Raw genomic sequence first — 23,008 nt, 5'->3', positions numbered from 1 at the left:
GACAGGCAAAGATGTAGAACAAATAAAAACACCCCTGAAAGTCTTCAGCTAAATAAATTATGTGCAAGGATGCATACGCTTGTACTTCATGAAGTGGTGAAAGCTCAGTGTTTCTCTCCTGGCCTGTCTGAAGGGAGGTGGCCTGGAGCCAGAGTCTTTAATTCCTCTGTCAAACAGCACTTCATGCATCTCTACAGCTGTTACTGTAACTGTAAGTCTCATCATGTGTACTCATCACTGCTATACGCTTACGCACTGTACTTTCACCAACACTCAGGCTGGATCAAAAGTGCTAAAAAGCTTTGTTCTGCCTTTTGTTGGAAAGTTCTGTTGAGAGGACACAAAGAAAGAAAGAAAGAAAGAAAGAAAGAAAGAAAGAAAGAAAGAAAGAAGGAAAGAAAAAGATGTAATGGGTCAGAAAAAGAAAGAGCAAAACGATGGCATTACAAAAGGGGAAAAGCAGAATCTATCCCAAAGCCACTCTTGTGTAGCAGGTCCTTGCAGTTCTGAGCAGCCTCTAATTAGGGTAGTATTCAGGGGTGGCATTAGTTCCCAAACTTTTTAATGGGGTGGAAAGCGGAGCTCCTTTTAGAGAGAGGGGATAAGTGTAGTGACTGTTCCATACACTGAATAGCAGATGGAGAGATTCTGCACCTCCCTGGGAGGTATTCACTCTTTTTTACTCTCTTTTTATTCCATTCCTCATTCTCTCCCATTTTTCCAATTGCTCTCTTTTTCTTATGTTCCTCCTCTGTTTTCCATACATTTCACCTCCCTCAGATCTTCTAAGGTGTTCACAAAGAATTTTCGCCTCAGATTTAAATAAACTGATCCAAGGGACAGCAGGTAAACTTTTGGTCAACACTGGGACAACACAGAGCGCTGTCCCTGTAAAACAAAATTTAATTAATTAATCAATAAACACATGAAATTTACTTAAAACTCAATCTTAATTTTTATTTTTAGATTTTTCTTTACTGAAGACCAAACATGAAAGAAGAAAATACAATACTGGCCAGTAAAAAAAAAAAAAAGTTTAAAAAAGTAATAACTTCAAATTTTCTCATTTCAGAATAAATTTAAAACTTGTGTCATGTAGATTCACATAAAAACGCTGTTTCTAGCTGGATTTTACCTCTTTTATGATGTATTTCCTTACTTGTTTGTTCCTTGATATTTTTATTTAGTTTTTAAAGTTTTCAAATTTAAGACACTAAATATTTACTTCTCATTTTTTATTAGAAAATACATTGTACAAAATTATTTTCTATGATTTCTGCTATAAATGAGGATATTGTTAATTGTTGTTATTATTATTGTTATTTATTATTATTTTATAGAGGAATTTAAAAAATATTTTTGGTCAATCTCAGTGAGGACTTCATGCAGGGCACCTGGGGTTTAAAAATTTAACATTTTAGAGACATTATTGGTCCAGAAATAATTTACTAATATTTTATATTTTTACTAATGTTTTTATTGAGAGAAAAGAAAAAAGAAAAAAGCTTCAACAATCTCACAGGTCAGCCTGCATTCATTATTTACCAGAAAAAAACTAAAAGTGCAGTTGTCAATGTCAACATAACTAAATTTGTAATTTTATTTACCTGACAGTGTTTCTCATTGGAGGAAAAAAAAATTTATCACAAAATCCTATGATACAGCAAGAGGTCGTAAATAAGCCTAAATGCTCAGACAGTGTTGATGTTACTTGTACAAAAAAATAATAGCTCATCCAAGTAAAAGCTTGAAGAAAAAGTGTATGTAATTAAAACTATGTACTAAAGGTCATAAAATACGTTTTCCCCCCCTTTTCAAACATTTGTGGAAATTTTGTCAGTGTTATTTTATAGCTGAGCATATTTTTAAGCCACAAAACGGTTATAAATCCCATTTTCCACAGATGTATTTTTCACACTTTTAATTCCACCGGTATGACTAACAAATTCATTCCAAGCAGTTATTGGTAGTTTTCTGTCTTTAAAACACACATATGCTGCTGTGTCAAATAAAGACTAAAGGTGATGAGGTCAGTCTGAGACTTCCTGTTCAATGAGCCCATCTCGAGGATAAAAATAACCTGTTTACTGAGGGTGCAGCTTAAATCGAAGTTGCCAAGTCTCTGTGACTTTCTCAGAAATATAGATTATTCTCACAGTCTTGAACACCCTAACACATTCACCCAAAGGCCAGTGTCTCCTATGGGCTGAGTGTTGTGCTTTATCCTCTCTCCTCATGACCTGTGACCCAGCAGGATAAACTGCTAACTGAGCTTCAGTCATGCTCAAGGAGGCTGATGCCCACATGATCCGTGACATTTCATGAAAAGCCCCCTTTTTAACTGCACCACTACCTACATATATTCCTCTGAGGTTGCCACAGCTCATGACAAAACACTTAATAATAAACAACATCCGGGGTTACTTGACCATCTTGACCATTACAGAATTTTAAAATGAGGTTTATGCATTGCACTTGTCTTTTTTCTACTTGGTAAACTGAACAAAATCTGTACTCTTAAACGTTGCCTACTTTATTTTTGACACTTCTTCTGAGTTTCATAATTTTTTTTTTTGTTTTGAATAGTATAAGTTGCATTGTTTGATCAGTCTGTAAAATATCTTCTATTTCAGAGTGCTTTGGAAAATTTAAAAAAGAGGGATAATAATTATCATAATAATAATTATAATTATGTCTGAATGTTGAACGAAAACACTTTGTTTATCTGAAAGAAAATCTGAGGACCATTTTAGGGAAACGTTTAGTTCAAAGATAATGAGCCGTCAGAGCAACAGTTTGGCCATAAAAGTACAGATTTCTGTTATTTGTTACTACAGTTATTTATCAAACGGGTCAGAGACACTGGAGCCATGAAATAAATTTCTGAAGAACAAGTAGATTTTTTGCCACATCACTTCAATAAAGAAAACTAGGACACGTATCGTATTGTCATAGATAGATAGATAGATAGATAGATAGATAGATAGATAGATAGATAGATAGATAGATAGATAGATAGATAGATAGATATTATCATCACAGGCCGTAAACTATTTCATTGCGCAGGCCCAGTCTGTGTTTCTTTGATTTTTGCCTTGCGTCTTTTTAAACTTTAATGTGAGCAGGAACTCTCCTGAGGCAGGCCCACATTGTCTCTTTTACAGGCGAGACCTGGCCATAAACGGCAGTGTGAAGTAGTTAACACAGAGTCACGCAATAATAATGAATGATTTTGATTTACAACATTCACGTGTAGCATTTAGCACAGTAACACAGAGTTGGGACCTGAAATGCACAGAGGAGAGAGTTTGACTATTTATCGTTTTGTGGCACCCTCAACTATATACCAACATCTGTCAAATAAGCTGTTACCAGAGCAGTTACGCAGAGACAACAGGTAAAAAGTCCGCTGAACTGTCTCTAAGCTGAATATGCAATCCTGTAGAACATCACAGAACCGTAGACGCACTGTACTCTATTATGGAAAGATAATATAAATGTTTCAGATAAATGCACACGTGATAAAAAATTAAAAAACAAAAAAAACAAATAACGTGCCAGAGGGTCGTAGTACTGTTCACTATTAAATATAACAAACCCAATGTGCAATTAGTGAATCAAAGAGCACGACATACAAAGATATTATGGATAGATGCGATAAAAAAAATACTATAATTTACAAGTCACAACTGACCACAGGCACAATGCAAATCCCTATAGGACTCTTATTGTGATAGACTGGGGAAAATTACCCGCGCGACTATACACGGGTTATTATAACATGTCTTATTGCATTAATTGTTCTTTTCCCTGTTTAACCTTCTGTATTTGTAAACAAGCCCAACTGACCTCCTTCCCTGCTGCTCTCCCTCTCTCTTCTGTGTGTGTATGTGTGTGTCTGTCTCTCATTGCGTGTTACATCATCACGCAATAGCTGTCCTCCCGTGGCCTAGTGAACTGGCTCGAAGCGCTGCACCAATTTAGCTATCTACTACACACACACACACACACACACACACACACACACACACACACACACGTTGCTTTGAATCAGGGGGAGGCAGACACACGCAGTCGACGGGCGCACACATCCAGTCACGGAAGCAGCGGGACTGTACAGTATACAGGCAACATACAGAAGTCATGAAAATTTAAATAGAAGAGGTCTGACACATCATGCAGCATCACGGTAACACAGGTGCTGCAGCCTCGAGCCCCAGCACCTGCTTCAGACTAAAACGTGTTCAGGAGATGAGTAATCTGTCAGTGCTTTTTGGAAAAAATAATAACAATCCACTTGCAGGTTTATCTTTACTACAGCTCCTTACGGTGTCTAATTATCTCCGTGCGTCTGCGTAAAAACAGCACCCTGTTTGGCTTTTCTTGTCAGCGGCTATTTGCATGTTAGAAATGACATGCCCTTTCCTGCGTGTGGGGCAGAAATAAAGAGCAAAAATAAAAGTGAGTAAACACTAAAAAACCGGTGAGTGGATTAAGGTGGTTTTAACCTCCCAAACAGCCCTGTCCCTCCACGAGCCCCGCTGGCCCCGTGGCACACCAGAGCGAGACTTCAGGAGCAACGTTTCATTTTCTCTGGGAAAACTGTGTCAAATAAGAGCGGATAATGAAATATTGAATGAGGAGTGTTTTCTCAAGAGCTGGCCGCCTGTCGACATCAGCACCGGTATAATCACCGACCTGAAGCAGGCAAAAATACAGCCCGTCTCACCCCGCTGACACCTCCCTGTCCGCTCACCGTAATTATGAGGATGAGTGTGAGAGAGGTCAGATGGACACGCAGGCCCAGTGTGCGCATGTTCCAAAGTGCACAGCGTTGGTATAAGCGAGTGTGCAACAACAGTCTGAGCAAACTGTATATAATGCATGAATTACATTTTTGTGGCCCATTATGCGCGCACACACACTCCCACTGGAATGGAGGAAACACTTTTTAAATCCCTCGCTCAAGGTCATACACTTGTTATTATCTGATTAATGCACACAATCACAACGCAAAGACCTAATAAAGTCGAAAAGACCTGCAACTTGGTGTTTTTAGCAACAATATTTGGCCTATTTTCCTTCTAATTAAACACCCTGTGTTAGCACGTGGCCCATGGACTTTAGGATTATTTAATAAATTTATTTCCCAACAAATTACCTTTCTTTTTTTGCAAAACGAAATTTATTCTTGTTTAAAACAAACTGTGTAAAAATATCACACTTCAATTACACAATACTTGCCAAAAATGTACAATGTTTTTATTACTGAAATAAACACACACTGCATATTATTATAAATGTATGATTTTGCTCTCTGTGTCTTTTAATACAAAGTTCAAATCAAAACTTGAAAAACGTTTTGATTTGCCAAACTAATAAAAAAAAACATGGATGTGTTTGACACAAATACATTATTAGCCTATTTTAAACATGTGATCATTCATAACATGTTCATTAAGTCATTATCCTGAGACGCCCTAAACAGTGACTGAAACGAATCACTTCATGGAAAATACAAGGAGAGTTCGTGGTCAAAATCTGATTCACACCGAAAAAAAAACTGAAGATAAATATATTTTTAAACAGCATGAATATAGGCACAAATAGTGTTTTTTTATGTCCATCATTCAGCTGCGTGCTATCAAAAAAACATACAAAAATAATCCTACCTTCAAAGAGGGGGCGTTTTTTGTTTTTGATGCTGTTTCTTTTTTTGTTTGTCTGTCTGTTTGTTTGTTTGTTTCTTGAAAAGTTTGTAGTTAAGACATCTAACAGCCGCTAGTGCCGCTGACCACTCTGCTCGAAAAGTTTTCAGCCGGGTGTAAAACAGTTCCGGGATGAACGGTCTGCGGCTGGCTGGCCGCTGGAGGCCCCAAAGAGGACGGTAAGACCGGGACAAGGACCGGAGAAGTCCTGGAGGGGCTCAGTGACCCCCCTATGATACTTTCTATGGAGAAGGGAGACCTCTGCACCGGAGAGCTGGACTTCTGCGCCGGAGCTGCAGCCTGCACGCTGGCTGAGCCCAGGCTGGAGCTGAGCTGCGGATAAAACCTACTCCTGGCTAAGTCCGTGGTGGTGGGCATCAAAGACGGTGCAGGGATAATGGTTCCCGTGTGTGAGTGTGAAAGCCTGGAGTGCTGCTGCTGTTGCTGTTGCTGCTGAAAAGCAAAAAGCGCTGAGTGTGTGTGGTAGGACTGGAGCTGGATGCCGTATCCTCCGCAGCCGTACGGTCCGTACCCATACGCAGCAGCGGCGGGGATAAAAGTGTTGTGTTCCCGCAGCAAGTCCTGCGTCTGCTGCCGCTTGAAGCGTTTCCTTCGCCTCAGAAAGCTCCCGTTGTCAAACATATCAGCCGACTCCGGGTCCAAGGTCCAGTAGTTGCCCTTCCCAGGGTTCCCGGGCTCCCTCGGTATCTTGACGAAGCAGTCATTGAGGGATAAGTTGTGTCTGATGGAGTTCTGCCAGGCCGGGAACTTCTCCCTGTAGTACGGGAAGCGGTTGCTGATGAAGTCGCAGATCTCGCTGAGAGTGAGTCTCTTCTTGGGGCTCTGCAGGATGGCCATGGTGATTAAGGCGATGTAGGAGTAAGGGGGCTTCACCAGGGTGTTCTTGCCCGCCGGCTTGTAGGTATCCCTTGAGGAGGTGGAGCTGTCCAGGCACGGAGGTGGAGAGCCGGCCAGGAGGATTCCGTCGTGCATCTGCGCCACCTCATCCACGTAGGAGCGCGTCTGATTGTCCCCATCCTCCCCTTCGCCGACCACGTCTATGTCGGTCTCTTCCGAAAGGATGGAGGCATCCGACATCTCTGAGCTCAGAGTCATGGCTCACACACGGCTGTGCCCTCCGACGCCAGATGAGGAAGACGATGGGATGCACAAGCTGCCCTGCCCTCCCTCTTCAACAACTCATATGAGGAGGGGGAGAGGAGAGGAGCACGTGTCGCCGTCGGTGAGAGATGCCCCCCTGTTTTCTCGCTATTTCCATATGTTTTCAGGGGTTTTTTTTATTATCGCCGACTAACGAAGGATCCCGTCGATGCTAGTCAGAGAAATGTTCCGGGAAACCTGCAAAAGGGCCAAATCTGAATCACGGAGGGGGTGGATCTTCTCTCCTTATTTATACCACTGCCCTGATCACATGGTGAGGAAACGTCACCGAGGCAAACGAAAAGAGAGAGAAAAAAATGAAATAACAAAAAAAGGTCTTTGAAAATTAACCGTGAGCGTTTCAAAAAAAAAAAAAAAAAAAAAAAAAAGTTTGGTGTGGCCTACATCCTTTTTAGTGGTCATTCATGGTGGCCTATAGTCCGCATATGACTAATCTGCAGCTTTTATTCCACCCCAGTGTTTTGCGTAAAAATAGATTGTGGAAGATAAAAAAAAAAGATCGCCAGGAAAGTCTAACTACTGGTGTGGTCACTGCAAAGATCGAAGAGGATATTATGACAATTTTTAAAATTATTTATTTAGACTTGGTTATCAGTGTCATGCGTTAAGGGGGCATAAGAATATTTTGATTTTTAATTTGAAGAGACAAAACCCCAGAATACTCGGGATAAAAAAAAAAAAGGTCCTATACACTGTAAAGAATACCTATGATATTTAATATGAATGTCCTCTGATATGGTGCCGGAGAGCGGTGCACCATATCCAGGCAGCTCAGTTTGCGTGATCCGGTAGTTATCTAGATTATCCGCGAGCCATTTGTAATGGAAAAGAGTCAGCTGTTAACTCGCATCAGTCACGGGTCACGCAGAGCATGCAAGCCCCAGATATAAGGCCTCTGCCGTGCGTCTGGAGCATGGTGCTGCTGTGTGTGGATATTGCTATTGTTTTGTTTTGTTTTGTTTTTATCTTATTTTGTTTTAGCAGGTTGGGAGGATGGTATTAATATTTCTGAACAGGTTTGTTCGCCTTTAACAAAGCAAAAAAATAAATGAGATTAAAAAAAACTAATCACATAAAAGACAAAAACAAAGAGTAAAGAGAGTGTTAATTTTAAGTCAGTGTCAGGTGAAAATTATACTGCAACGTGTGTAAGCCCATTACAAAAACACTATAATGTATAATATGTCTCCCCTAAGTTTCTGGATTGCATATTAAAATGGACCCTAAATAAAACGTGAAGTTCATACATTCATGTCTGTGGATTTTATTCCGTTATTCCTATGTTTTACAGTCATTATTAAATTGGTAATTAAAGCTGAGTGAGAGTCTCTGTAGTAAAGTATGAACGCAGACTGTTTTTCATTCTGTTTTATCTCTTGCTGCCGTTGAGCTTTGCTTTCAGATGTGACTGTTTCTTAGGTTTTAGACTGAAAATGATTTTGCCACTCTTTTCCATTTTTGTCAGACATCACTGCAGGACACGGTCCCAGGTTTTAGCAAAAATAAATCAAAGCGAAAATATTTCATAAGCCACGCAGCACATTTACCAGAATATTACACTCTGATGAGTTTAATCCAATTATTAAAGAGAAAAAACTTTCCCAAACATTTTATTTCTCACTTTTCCTGTCAGAAAATGAGAAGTTATACGGCGGTTTTCATAAATGCAGCGGACCTGAAAGCGCGTTAGGACTTTTAATAAAAACCTATCCAGCCATAGTTATCATGACTTCATTTCACACTGACAGATGTATTCAGGTGCTGTGTGGCCCTTCAGCAACTTTTCAGAGGTTCCCATTTGACCACCGCCATCTAGCGGCGAACTCATCTCACAATTAACAAAACACTTCTGGCCCATAGAAGATAAAAGCAGTTCCAGCTGGTTGGTGTCACAACCAGAAATTTACATAAAACTTACTCTAAAACTAACTTTTCTTTCGTATAAAGTCTCGTATAAGGAACGGAGTTTGTCTGAATGATCATCCTGGTGTAAAGTTTTAAACTACAGCCTACCAGCCCATATGAATTATAATTTATTTATAGACACTAAGCATCAAGGCGCTATGGTAAAAAGGAATGAGGAATTTTGAAATAAAATAAAACATATAATATTTTCTTTAATTTTTTGCTCACACTGTAGGTATTTTACTTTGATATCTACCAACTGGATGCTATAGTTTATTTATTTTACCACTTCTGCCATTTCACAGGTTGAAAGGACAGACTAGTCTGCAGGCTCATTATACTATAATAAAATTAATGTTGATTATTGGCTCTTAATTTAAAGACCAAAATATTGTCGGCAGAGAAAGTTAGACACGCTCCCCACCAACGCTTTAGTTACCTATAGCTTTTTTTTTAGATTAGTTATTTAAGAATAAGTGAATGAATCAGTGTTGTTCATTAATGTAGACAACAGGGAACCGTAGCAACAACCCAGATTCGTTCAGTTTTTCTAAACGAACAGTTTTTCCTGATCATTTTCAGTCACTGGCCATGATTGATATTTACCTTACAACCTATGGATTTTGCGATTATTTAGTTTCATATTTCATCTGATGCAGGACTAAAACACTCCACCATCGTGTAATCAACTAAAGGAGAACTTGTGCACATTAAATTGTTACATGAGACGCTACTTTCTGGTTCCTCCGTGTTTAATTCCTCATATCTTTATTTAAGCCCATGAATAACGAATGATTGACATTTGTAAATCCATAAACGTAACATCAAACGTTAAGTTCATACAGAGAGCTCGTCCACTCATGAGATCTGTGCCGTGAGTTATTTTAACTGCTGAACGAGTTATTACAAATTTATAAAAATAAATCTGTCCACAATTAAAATCAAGTGTTTTCTAGCCTCTTAAAGTCAAGACTGCGGAGGCAAAAACAAAAAAATATGAGATGAATTTAGGCGCACACGGACCTCTGTTCAAACGTGTGTGAATGCCTACTAACACAATCAGAAAAAAACATGAATGAAGACTAGGTACTTTTTTCCTTTTTTTAAATTTGATCCGACACTTACAACAGCAGCACTAGCATGTGTGGTAAACCACTTCTAAAGTGTTTCTAAATTCCCCCTCTGCGATCCGAGGGTGTTTCCGTGCCACGGGGTACCAAGAAAGCACTTGGCTGTTCAAACGCAACCCCTGCCTCCCTGCCTGCCAGCCTGCCTGTCTGTCTGTCTCCCTGCTTGCCTGCCTGCCTGGCTGGCTGGCTGGGTGCCTGCCTCCTGCTCTGACAAAACCCCAAAGTGTCACCAAAACGGTTCGCCTGAGAGGGGTGTTTGGGGCCATGTGATTAATGTGTATCACATGCAGAAAAGACGAGTCAAGGTACAAGTAGAGATACGGTGCCTGCAGTGGACTGGAGAGAGGAAAACTGACGCCCACACGCGAGGAACATCCCACTCAAACGGATATAGGCTGAATTAAAGATGTTTTTCTTTTCTATTTCTAAATCTCATCGGTATCATAAGAAGCATGCAAAAATGTTCAACACGTGTTGCAGTTTAGATTCTTGCACTTAAAGGGTTCAAACACTTTAGTTTCAATACTTTTTGACGGTCCTTTCAATATCTCCAAAACATGGGAAACGTCGTCTGAAAAACGAGCTTTAAACGCCTGTTAACGTTTCTCAGAGCGTTTTAACAGCCGTGATTTCAGCCTCTTTTCAAATGTTCGATCATAAATTAACGAACAAAACTCTTCACTTATTTCCGGATCTTTCCTGAAATGATTATAGGAAATTAGTCGAGTTTTAACAACAGGGGAAAAACTATAAATGAAAGGCAGTGATACATCAGCGTGTGAGAGCAGTGAAGGTGTTGCACCTTGAAGTTCATCTGCATGTGTTTCTGAAGGTTTCACTCCTCCCTGCCTGTGGATTGATGGGTAATTATTTCAGCGTGTTTTCTTTTTGGTGCTCGAAATTAATTTAGCGACGCATTCACGCACTTTACTTTCAGAGTGAGGGGAAACTGTTGACAACTATTCCACAACAATGTCCAACACATTTCCGAAAGTCCCTAAAGGATCCTACAACCGCGCCCAGGGGCACCGGCCCATGCGCCCTCAGGTTCATGATGAGTCAAGAGGACTCAGCAATGTGATCATCGTGGAGGTGCAGGACAGAAAAAAGTACATGAGCTCATATTTGTTGTCATATAAGTTATATTAAACGTTCTCTTTATTAATAAATATCTGTACTGTTGCATGGGTTAGCTGTATTACTGTTGGATCACATCTATTGTAGACGATCAAGCAGGTTTCTGAAGGTTTATAGTCATGTGCATAAGCGAAAACTTATTTTTTAAACGTTTATTTATTAATTTATTGGTTTGACATGTTTCAGTGTAGTCAGAGGATGTTACTTGGTGCAAATATTTGTCCATGTTCGTGATAACACAAAAAGAAACTAAATCCAAGACAAAAAAGCGGGGGAAACCGGCTCACACCATCCTTATTATTAGAATTATTACAAGGGCTTGTAAGGGGAGTTTTATGGTCATTTATTTACTGTATAAGCTGTAGTTTGTTTGGCTTTTTAAGGGAAATAACTCCAGATGCATGACCCTGTGTCATATATGTGTGCCATTTTAAACTATACGTAAAATTTGTTTTACATTTTGTGATGTTGATGTTGTGATATCATGTCAAGATATTTACAGGAGACATCATTGCTGAGTTTCAGCGACAGTCCATCACAAACGAAGAGAGAATGCTTCTTTCTAATCTTACAGTTTTCTGTGTAGTGCTCAACACCATACTGAAAGACATCTTCAGAGATACGCTAGTTTTTCAAGTAACACCACCCTTACTAGACCAGAATGCAATGCAGCCACAAGACAGGTTGTGTTTTGAGTAAAGGACTCGGAGCTTATTGTTTCCTAAATGACTTCTGCCTCCTCAATGCAACGTCTTCACACCCATTCAATGCGTTGTTGAAAAAAGTCATGCAGGCAAAACAAAACACAAAGCTGGTTGAGATGAAATGCTCTCTCTCTCTCTCTCTCTCTCTCTCTCTCTCTCTCTCTCTTACACACACACACACACACACACAGACTAAATGACAGTACATAAACAGTAGGGGGTACATTGATACTGCAGCATAAAGATGATCTGAGGTGAACTTTCCCTTGAATTCAAACGGAGTGCACAAATTGATAATATAATAAATACATCAGACACTTCATCTTACTGTTTTACATTTTCATTTTCACTGCAGGGAAGTGTTGTGCTTAAACCGAATGATAGCGGGTCAAAACAGTTTACAGTAAGAAGTATATTTATCCTCATCAGCACACCTATGAGACGCACAGTACTGGTGTATAATAAAATTCCTTGTGCTCTCTCCACAGGCGCCGTGCACCTTGACATCTTATGGTCACTCAACTCATGTCCAATGTAATAAACTTCAGATCCACCAGCAGTGTGGAATCTGGCTACTCATACCAAACAAACAAACCAGGTGGTGGGAGGATTTCTCAGTGGTTTGATTTTGAATTGCACCTCCATTTGAGGCATCACAAAGCTTGAGGAGAGCTAAACAAATTATTGAAAAAAAAAAAAGTTTTTGTTTTTTCCAGAGCCTGTGAGAGCAACGTCCCACAACAAGTAACCATACAGCAGAGTTTTTAATGTCAACATTTCACATCATCCTCAAAATAAATTAAAAGATACGAGATACAACTTAGTCATACTCTGACTGAGTTACTGAGTTACTGGGGAGTCTTATTTCTAAATGAACTGAACTGGTAGACCTATAGGTTTGAGCTTTGTGATATATTGTTATGTTGTGATTGGAATTGTCATCATTAAACACAAAAGCAAAAGGCTGCAATATCAGTAAAGATATTGATATCTGTTATATGCATGGATTATCGAACAGGCCTATTCCCTCTGCACCCTAAAACACCCTATGCCCCCTAAAACAGGGTGCATAATAGCACCCTGTGTAACAGTTCATTCATAGGGTGTCTATAGAACACCCACTGAAGATGTATCTCAGAAAATAAACTTTCTAAAACAAACAACATGCACACAAATGACAGCACTGCATGTCCTCTCATCCTGGGGCAGCATCCTAACCCCGTACGTCCTAACTCTAACCTGAACCTTTCACAATTGATTGCTAAAGGCTGCTAAAGGTGGTGAAAGTGTCGCCTGCAAAGCTCAGCTCAGGGCAGGAAAGACCCAAATCCAGATTGCACTTTTTGCCGTACGTCACTTCCTCCCTCCTCTCTCGCTTCCATCTTGCTCCCCGCATGTGTCTGCTGTTAGTTTACAGGTCAGTGTGGAGCTTTAAATACCTTCTTCCCTGCACTGTTTCCCCCCGATCCGACGGCAAGAGGTAAACGAAAGCCTTTTCTGAGTAGATGGCTGAAATCTGCCGGGGTTTGAAGCTAATGTTACTGACGGTTATGAGTGGCTGTAAGTGACAGGCCGTCCACTCCACAGTCTCCCTGCTAGCTCAGAAGCTAGCTAAAGTTAGCCTTCAAGTTCTGGCACAAAAGCTAAACCACACCTTGTTTCGGCGCAGTGGATGGTGGAATCGGTCAGCAAACGTTAGCTCAAACCAACCCTGACGTTATCTGCGGTGTTCTTTGGCTTGTTTTGTTTGGCCTAACACAGCCTTTTGTTGTTTGCCTTCCTTCGCTTGTTGTCCTTAACACAGGCGGACAAGTGGAAGCATTAGCTTTTGGCTAATTAAACTAACTTAGCGCATTTGACTGCGCATCTGACAGCTCCTTGCTTGCTTTAAAAAAAAAAATCTACTTACCGCTTTGAGCACGATCTATTGCCGATTATCACACCCACACTAAAACCTCTGCTCTCTCCGTATGTGTTTCCCTGTGTCGTTCGTATACGATTTCCCTATTATCGCCTCATTTGTTAACACCTTGCATATCATTAGCATTCGTTGCAGACAATTTCCCAGGGACGCAGTAAGCTTTTGCGACGCAGTAGCCAAATTACAGGCTGATAATGTAGTCTGGATGTAAATGTATGTGAACTGAACTGAGCTATAATCCGTACATAATCATGGGCCGTTCATAACGGGCTTACGTTTTTACCGTGCAGCAGCTGTGGACACTTATACCGGGTTGTCTGTAATTTTACATTTTATTAATAGACTATTAACAAACTTTTATAGACTAAAGACTTTGTTGTCTAGACTGGCAAGATAATGCCACAATGCAAAAATATACAGTGTGTGTACATGTCAAGGACCATGCACAAAAAAACATTTAGATCATACACAGAGAAAAAAAGAAAACGTACAAGACTGGGCCACTAGAAGATTTCCATCTGTAGTCCCTCGGACAGGTAAACACAAACACTAATGTAAATAATGCAGTTAATACAAATACAAGTTGCAAAACAATTTCAGAGTATCAGGGAACTGGTTATTGCAGTTATTGCATTGTATTTTTGAAGCCCCGGTTTGTCAGTGAGGCTTAACAATGAAGAATAACAACAAAACATTCTGTTCTGCCTGAATCATCTTTGTGCAGAATAACACAATTGTCAGTTCGTCGCATTTCAGCTATGCTTGGTGTGCTTTTGTTCGCTTTATCCATGTTGTCAGAAGGGTGGGATCAGAAACAGCCGTTTAGTCACGATGCAGTCCTCAAGAAAAGGCCTTTTATCACATTTACCTGATGTTTCTCACCATCAGCACACTAATGAACCAGGTCACACCAAATGTGTGCTTGTAACACTGCAGCTCTGCACAGCCCTGATAAATAATCACACTGACTGTGGATAAATGTCACATATCCATAATAAGACTCGTCTCATTCATGCAGATCCAAGATCAAGACAAAATAATAAATAAAAATAGTCTACATAGCAACAGTTTGAAATCGTCTAACAAAATTGATTTCAACAGCTCTAATTTCATAATTTTTTGTTGCCTGATGTCAGCCAGATTTTCAGTTTGGCACAGATGTTTAGTTGCATTGCAGTCTGACCATTTGATGTCTCCCTAGTTGCATAGCTTGCTTTGTATCTTGGTGTCTAAGCCTGCTTCGTGCTGTATTTTGACCAACCACAATTAAGATAATCACATGTAATGTTCTTTCTTTTTTCAGATGAAAGAAGCAATTATGAATCAAGAAAAACTCGCTAAACTACAGGCACAAGTCCGCATCGGCGGAAAGGTAATTTAAAAAAAAAAAAAAAAAAAAAAAAAAAATTATCACAAGTTACGTGAAATTATCAATTGCCCGCAAAGCACTTAATCTTGTTTACTATAAGGGAATCAACACTAGTTACTACTAATGTTATTACACTAAAATTAAAAGCTGGAGAAAAGAAATGCTCTAAATGACAAGAAATGACTTTATGTTTGTCCCCATAGGGCAGTGCTCGCAGAAAGAAGAAGGTTGTGCACAGAACAGCAACCGCAGATGACAAGAAGCTCCAGTTCTCCCTAAAGAAACTTGGCGTCAACAACATTTCTGGTATTGAAGAGGTAAAACCTTCATCTCCGTTTCGTCCCACTGTGATTTAAGGTCAGTTTGTTATTTTGGCATTGAATATATTAAAAATAAACTTTGGTCTGTTACAGGTTAACATGTTTACAAATCAAGGAACAGTCATCCACTTCAACAATCCCAAAGTGCAGGCCTCGCTCGCAGCCAACACCTTCACCATCACTGGCCACGCTGAGACCAAGCAGCTGACCGAGATGCTGCCGGGCATCCTGAACCAGCTGGGAGCCGACAGCCTGACGAGCCTCAGGAGACTCGCTGAGGCCCTGCCCAAACAGGGTCAGTAACCTACAACACTAAAACTCATTTAACATGTTGAATTAGCTGTAGCGTGTTGTAGCACATGATGTAGCATACATCATCCTAGATTTCTTCTAATGGACGCACACAGGCCTCCCTCAGTCTCACTGTAGATTCACATCTATTTTCTGTTTGGTCAGACTTGATTAGAGAGACGAGTCTTGCCCTCAGGACTGAAGCTTGATTGTTAATGCCAGCTCAAAAATTTAAACCGCTATTCAAGCTACTCACAAATCTTCTGTTCTTACAGCTGCAGATGGAAAAGCGCCAATTGCAGCAGTAGAAGAAGAAGATGATGACGTTCCAGGTGAGTGCTAAAATGTGTCACTTTGCATTACATTCAGCTGTCTATTCACAGTAGCCTGTTCCACCATTCAAAACAAAACATTACTTCAACATTTCTCAAGTAAAATCTGGTTATCTCGCATCAAACTGCTTTGCAGTCTTATTTGGAAAAACTCTTTCACATTTTATTACAGCAGGTTTTTTTTCTCTCTCTCTCTCTCTCGGTTAAATAGCCGTGGCAGGTTTGCTTTTCTTTTGGCTTGTGAAAAGGGTCAAACAAAGGGGATTCATCAGTTACTTTAGACGATGGTGCAATGCAGCGTTTTGTGTTTGAATCTCATGTTCGTTGTTTATAAGATCTTAAGAGTCAGTTTGCTTTTCTTTGCGAGGAAAATGGACCAAACACATGAGGTTGCCATTACAATAATCTGTGCTTTTCCCAGGACTTCTCTGCCTGTAACCAGAGTTCCCACTAGTGTAACAAACGATTATACATGTATTCAGAAAAAGGAGCAGTTGAAGCCTGATGGCACGGGGTTAACAGCCATTGCCATCATGCTGTTATTGGAATTAAGTTTCCTTTTTGTTCTCCCACTGAAAGAACATGTTTACTCAGACCTTTTGAATTGTTTCCATTTTAACCCCCGACCCTTCGAGCCAAAACTTGAAGAGGCAGATTTCTCACATTTCATGGAGTAATTGAAGCCAACTTTTTGGTGCGTTATGCCATAATTTTTACAGCTGCCTTCAGTAGTTGTGAGGGCCTCATATGCCAAGCACATTGCAGTCTATATAGGAGTGGGGAAAGATGAGCAAAGAAGCCGGATTGCATTACATCTAGTATCATGTGTCAGATAAACACACTTTTCCTGAATTGCGCTCCGGCACCTCTGAGAGTCATTTGCACAGATGGACATGCCTTTCTCTCTACTTCAGCCAATTTACCACCGAGTCTTTTGTTGTTTCAGATCTGGTGGAGAATTTCGATGAAGCATCCAAGGATGAGGCTAACTAGAGGAGATGGGACTCCCCGGAGTGCCAAAACTTGACAGGACCATGTGGGACACAAGATGTTATAATGTCTACTTTGAGAGGTGGAAAGTTAATAAAGTACCTGAGAAGATGGATAATCTATCAACTTTTGGCTGTGAGCATTCTGTAACATGTGCAACACCTGAACAAAGTACTTACATACTTATAAGTGAATTATTTTTGAGTAATTTTCTAGAATAGTACTCTGAAGTATTAAAAACCGGGGTAGCAGTATTTAAGCATAAGGTATTTTAGTATTCATTCCACCTCTTCTTTGCCACCAGACTTTCCAAATGCTTGTTGTGCTCTGTGGTCCAGTTAAGAGTGAGAGATTGTGTGTAAAATGTGGTGTTTAAGGCTCCTGCTGTACTGTTACCCCCCTTTCCACCAACGAGAAATGAGTGCTAGTTCTGAGCTGCTGCTAATGCTGGTTCAGAGTTTGTTCAACCTGGGAACCTTCTTAGAACTGGTTTGCTTTTCCACGGGCCAGAGAGCCATGTCATTACGTCACTGTGTATCTGTATAAGCCTCTACGTTAGCAACACTGTTAGCATCAAACACAGAAACAATAGCAGACTACATTCTCTCTTTGATGTCACATCCATACTGAATCTTTGGTTTTTCTTATTCGTCTTTGGATTAGGCCGACTGGACGCTAAGCTAGCTCTGTTTTTCTTTTTTCATAACTGGCAGTCACAGGGTTTTTGTTTGTCTTGTTGGGCATGATAATCCTGCCTCCAGCCCCTGATGTAAGCGGTCTTGGTTTTAGACCAGCAAAGTGTTGGCTCCTCTCTGGAACCAGTTTTCCTGGTTCCAGAGAGGAGCCAGTTGCCAGGCTGTCAAAACATGAAGAACTGGTCCAAGATAAGGCACCAGCTCCGAAGTGGTCCTTGAACTGCCTTGGTGGAAAAGGGGTAATCATGTTACTGAACCTTAATTCTATGTGGCCTCGCTAAAACCACCATATCTGGAATAAACCTTTGCTACTGTCAATAAATTACCAAAAATCTATGGGTTTTTTTTCCTTCAAATATGGTTTTGCCTGCAGCCTATGGAACTGAGTCACTAGCAAGGCGGGACTCTGAATCTTAATGCTAGCCCATTATCATAAAATGTTATTTCATCATGTTTTTCTAAACAGTAGACACTACATTTTCTGCTGCTGTGTAAGGACAGCCATTAGATTCTTACTATTTACAGAACTCAACAGCTACAAAACAAGAGTTTTTTTCTCCCCATGACTGACTCTGTTGTATACAGTTTAAAAAGATCTTTTAATTAAATAACAGCTTCATTTCTGTGATTATAAACAGTGCTTTGACCATTTTGACTTGGAATCAGATAAATATCTGTACAGAGTGATGGCTGAAACTGAGGTCAATACAAGTTATTTCTTGATACACCACTTATTATGACTGCTATAAAACACAAGCACCGTCATACAGTGGCAAACAGCACCACAGTAATCTTGCGGGACATTTAAATGAGGTGTGAGGTCTTATAAAAATTAACAACACATCTGGACATTTGTATCACTATACAGATAAACAAAACTGAGTTACATCAATGTGAGAATTTTATCACATTACAACACACTGCCTAAATTATTCCAATAAATAAACCGAGTACAACCAACACAAGGATCTTCAGTCAACAAAAAGCTTGGCAGCTTCAAAAAAAGCACAGAGTCTGTGCTACGTGCATTCCAGTCCGTAAGAACGTATTTTCAGTCCACCCACTGTATTCTCCAGGGAAGAAAAATGAGCCTCAGAAATGAGCTCACTATGAAAACCAGACAAACATGAACTACTTCAACGTATTACAATAAAATTCTGATACTCTTAAAAACGGTTCATTATTATGGTTAATAAGTTAGTTAAAAAAAACAAAAAAAAAAACAAACACTTGCACTGATAGGAAAAGGATGGCTGACGACTGCATGTGAAGAAATATCCAATACTGTAAGGAAGTCAAAGCAGATCTTCCAAGCTTAGCTAAAGAAAAAAATGGCGCCTGCACTGCGCTGCTAATTCGGCAGCCATTCTACAGGTTGTAGTGAAGTACTCAACTTTACCTTTTGGATTTTTTGAAATATCACTGTATCCTGATGAAAGTCGCTTCTCCACATTCAGTGTGAAAAAGTGCAGAGCAAAATAGTTAGAAAGAAGGGTAAAATGGAATATCCACACAGCGCAAACCTTCATGTGCATCATGCCCACAAAATGGTGTTGATGTGATGCAATGCTGCTGAAATATCACATAATGGAAAAAAGAAACTACTCCTGTTGCCTGACAGCTTGAGCGTGCTACATGATTGTCCAGAACCCAATGATGTCCCCCAAGTATTTGTTTTCCTCAAGTGTCACAGTTCATTCTCTGATTCCCATCAGTAATTTCAGTAAGTGTGCCTCCATCACCTGTTGAACTAAACAGAGAAACATACTATGTTTTACTGAACAGAGCCATATGTCATTTAAGAGTGAATACTTGCTACAGTTGTTTTCTACACTGGCCACCCTTCACTCCCAAAGGGGGTAAAATAAGGGAATAGTCATAGGGTTTGTCTTAGCAGCATCTTTTACTGTCTTAGAAGTCACAGCATTGCCAACAACTTGCTTCCTGCTCAGATCGAAGTAACGTATCACAGGGCAACTCTGAATTCAGTGCATACAGTAGAAATCGCATTTGCCGCCTTTAAAAGACCCTGTTATTATTTGCTGAGCAGAAAATGAAACACATACATAATGTCTGAGAGTATTACGTATTTTTGCTTTCTTTCTTGTAAAACACTTAATGAAAATACTCGTATAATAGTGTTCGTTTAAGTATCTAAAATTATTTTTTTTTCTAAGATTTTTACCACGCTTTTTGCTGTGATGAGACTGTTTTATTCACCACTGTATACACCAACTGAGGTGAGAAGCCATGAGCGGGAAAGACAGTTTGGTTGCTCATTTTAAACAAAAGAGGATTTCTGAGAGAAATCACTATCATCAACATAACACAAGCATCCGTTTCTCAGACCGTGTGTACCTCCATGTCTTTTAACCCTAAATGTATGACGGACTGTGTGTTTATTTTTTACATACCATTCCTGTGGCCCATCGCCACGGCCATGTCCATTGCGTTGAATCCAGAATCAGACTCTATGGTAGGATCAGCACCGCTCTCTGGAAGACATAATTATTACACGTGTTAGATATTTCCTAAACACAAAACTTATATATTTATTCTATAGAAATATAAATAGAGATGGATATTTCTGACCATAGGCGTTTTTTCAATTGAAGATTTGTCCTTACCTAACAGGATTTCCACACAACGCACATGGTTCCCATGGACAGCATACAGCAGAGGGGCTCCTCCATTCTGAAACCCACAGAGGCAACATAACAATTAGCCACACACACTGACACAGGGCCTCATTGAACAACACCATTAAACGCCCAGTGCAAAGTGAGTGAAGTAACGTCCTTTTATCCTTATTTATTGCCATATGCTACATAACCAGGTCCAATGAACATGAAATTAAAGCTTAGTATTCTTACCCAGTCATATTCGTTGACATCAACACCACAGTCGATGAGCATCTTCACAATATCAGTGTATCCCTTACTGCAGGCCAAGGACAACGCGCTTTCCCTCCCTTTGGCCAGGAGGTTGGGGTCAGCACCCTACAGTGAAGAATAACAGCCAGTTCATAAATATTATAAGGAATGCTCTAATATAATAAAACCATGAGATCTGAATTAAACAGGAAGTTAACTTCTCCATACATTTTGGAGCAGAAACTCGACAACAGCAATTTGTCCATGTGCTGCTGCCCACATCAGGGGGGTAAAGCCTTCTTCATCTTGGAGATTGATCACAGTTTCTATTAATATGACACATGAAAAGAAAACAAACATCATGGTCAATACATTTGTATGCGCCTCACCATCTATTCATCCATCATTTATAACTACAGCAACAATTTAAAAAAATGTAAGTACAATAAAGATAGTACTTTTCTACTTCATTTATGAATCCAGAATATTTTATATCGCTGATTAGACCAGAAAAAGTTATTAGACCAGATATTATTTAATCATATCATATTCACCACTGCACGACCATGAATAATGATACCCATTTGAGAACCTGGAAGGACTGCCTACCTTGTTCAATCCTGCTGGCCAGAAACACCATTTCCCCTTGAGCTGCCAGCTGATGAATGGACAGAGCTGAGAGGAAACAGATGCATTAATATCTTGACTAGATTCACGTTTGAAACATTTTACCAAATGAGGTTAATACAACTATGGTACTTACAATGCACCAGAAGAGGTGTGGAAGAAACCTCATTCCCACGGTGTTTATTGGTGAGCGTGGTGGACTGTTTGATGGGGGAGAAATGTTTGGTGGTGGATGGTGTGTAAACATGGCGCACTTGTATCCCAGGGGAGGGTGAGGTCTGGATATTGCACTCAGCTGGAAGAGGGGGAAACATTTTGTGTCAAGTACAGCCTTGTGCATCAGCCATTCTCACAGGATAACCAAATGAACAGATAAACAGGGTTCCACCTCTTCCTTACCTTTGAATAAAACAGAAGCCACCTCCAGATCAGAGTTCACCTGGTCCTGGATGTTCTTGCTGTCTTCCTCGTTGAGCGACTTGACAAATCTTGAGCAAACATTCATGTCAAAGCGGTTGGGCAGGATAAACTTGATGCCCATGGCCACATTTTGGGTGCCCGTGTCATCTGGGCTCGCACCCACCGACTGCTCAGTCTTGATGGCAGCTAAGTCTGGCATTACGCAGATTCCCTCCATGTCCTCAGAAACCAGGGGACACTCAGTTGTCCCATCCGAGGCTGACACGGTAGCGTTGTCCATCCTCTGGTCGCTCACTGAGCAGTCACACTGAGATTAAACCGAAGCCACTGCAAACCTGAAATAGGGAGGACAGTTCATTTCGAAATTAAAAGTGGATACCAAACAGCCGTCTGTCTCGTTTCCCATTACAATCAGCGTTACTGGAGTCTGTGTGACGATTAACCGCGCAAATGCTAAACTGAACACAGGGGGGGCACAGTTAAATACCCAACGACAATGCCTGTTAGCTATCAGTTAGCATGCTAGCTATTGTTATCGTAACCTCACACTAACTTAGTCACACTGGCTAAGAAATTAGCTGGGGCTAAGAAATTTAACATGGACACACGTTGAGTGTAAACGCCAACAAAGGTCATTTGTCTGAAATGAAAACATTTCTTACTCGATAAGGCATTGTTTGTCTCCTTTCGGTGTTTTGAAAAGTTTGCGCATGAGCAGTTGATCGAGTCCACAAAGGAGTGCATCAGCTATTAACCTCCCCCTAAATATAGTTTTTGGTTCCGGTGTTCGTCATGTTGATTCTAGACAGATATTCTTATCTGATTACCTATGAAAAAAAACTACTTCTATTGACCAAGACCCAAATATATAATCTTGATGTCACTATAGGTTTGTATACTATCCACCTCACTGTGTAGTACAATACTTTACACTCTATTTAAATAATATCTCAGTGCGGGAGTCTTGGGAATTAAAAAAAAAAAACAATTGCCACAATTGCACTGAGGAAGTTGCCTTGTTCAAATCACACACTTTGGTCTGGGTAGCCTTGTTTTGATAACCCGTGCGCCTCAGTGTGTGCAAAGGAATTCCACAGTGTGCTGCTCTCGCCATCTACAGGACGCCTGAATCACATGCACTGAAAACAAGATGGCCAGAAAATAAACCAGATTCCTTATACCTTGCCTTTTGAGGACATCGCTTGGTGGTGCATTGGCGCATTTTGTGGCATGCTTAGAAAAACTAATGTGAAGATGAATTGTGGGGCATGTTATCTGAAAAATCTCCACAAGAGGGCAGGACTTAACGTTCACTCACTTTTTACTTACGTTTATACTTTTGCCAATAGATGGCACCAGAGCCTCACGGGTTATAAATTGCATTTCTGACAGGGTTTGTGGGTT

At 40.2% G+C, this 23,008-nt stretch overlaps 3 protein-coding genes across 7 annotated transcripts in view; 1 reads left to right on the top strand and 2 right to left on the bottom strand.

Moving 5' to 3' along the window:
• The window catches only part of ankra2 (ankyrin repeat, family A (RFXANK-like), 2), a 77,296-nt gene extending 54,943 nt beyond the window's left edge, over window positions 1-22,353 (bottom strand). For 3 of the 4 annotated variants that reach the window (XM_041058283.1, XM_041058284.1, XM_041058286.1), the window contains exons 1-8: window positions 22,267-22,353; window positions 21,584-21,939; window positions 21,321-21,479; window positions 21,167-21,232; window positions 20,786-20,883; window positions 20,558-20,683; window positions 20,312-20,378; window positions 20,099-20,179 (exon numbers count right to left, since the gene is read on the bottom strand). In XM_041058283.1, the coding sequence (XP_040914217.1) occupies window positions 20,099-20,179; window positions 20,312-20,378; window positions 20,558-20,683; window positions 20,786-20,883; window positions 21,167-21,232; window positions 21,321-21,479; window positions 21,584-21,884 (898 nt within the window). In that variant the 5' untranslated portion in view covers window positions 21,885-21,939; window positions 22,267-22,353. Of the gene's footprint in view, window positions 1-18,242; window positions 19,435-20,098; window positions 20,180-20,311; window positions 20,379-20,557; window positions 20,684-20,785; window positions 20,884-21,166; window positions 21,233-21,320; window positions 21,480-21,583; window positions 21,940-22,266 lie in introns of those variants that run through there. The other variant, XM_041058287.1, reaches the window with a different exon arrangement.
• Window positions 5,249-7,077, bottom strand: foxd1 (forkhead box D1). The gene has a single exon (XM_041058288.1). It carries the CDS (start codon window positions 6,822-6,824, stop codon window positions 5,772-5,774), a length of 1,053 nt encoding a protein of 350 aa, XP_040914222.1. The 5' UTR covers window positions 6,825-7,077; the 3' UTR covers window positions 5,249-5,771.
• On the top strand, window positions 13,118-18,018 carry btf3 (basic transcription factor 3). 2 transcript variants are annotated; one of them, XM_041058289.1, is made up of 6 exons: window positions 13,118-13,183; window positions 14,991-15,059; window positions 15,260-15,373; window positions 15,470-15,671; window positions 15,943-15,999; window positions 16,946-18,018. In XM_041058289.1, exons 2-6 carry the CDS (start codon window positions 14,991-14,993, stop codon window positions 16,990-16,992), a joined length of 489 nt encoding a protein of 162 aa, XP_040914223.1. In that variant the 5' UTR covers window positions 13,118-13,183; the 3' UTR covers window positions 16,993-18,018. The 2 variants fall into 2 exon arrangements, with proteins under 2 accessions (XP_040914223.1, XP_040914224.1); XM_041058290.1 differs by having other exon boundaries at window positions 13,119-13,246.
• Window positions 22,354-23,008: the final 655 nt, after the last annotated feature.

Source organism: Toxotes jaculatrix, chromosome 16 (assembly GCF_017976425.1).
Source record: "Toxotes jaculatrix isolate fToxJac2 chromosome 16, fToxJac2.pri, whole genome shotgun sequence".
In the NCBI taxonomy this organism is placed as follows: domain Eukaryota; kingdom Metazoa; phylum Chordata; class Actinopteri; family Toxotidae; genus Toxotes; species Toxotes jaculatrix.
The sequence above is the reverse complement of the archived record's forward strand: the minus strand, read 5'-3'. Positions and strand labels throughout refer to the sequence as shown.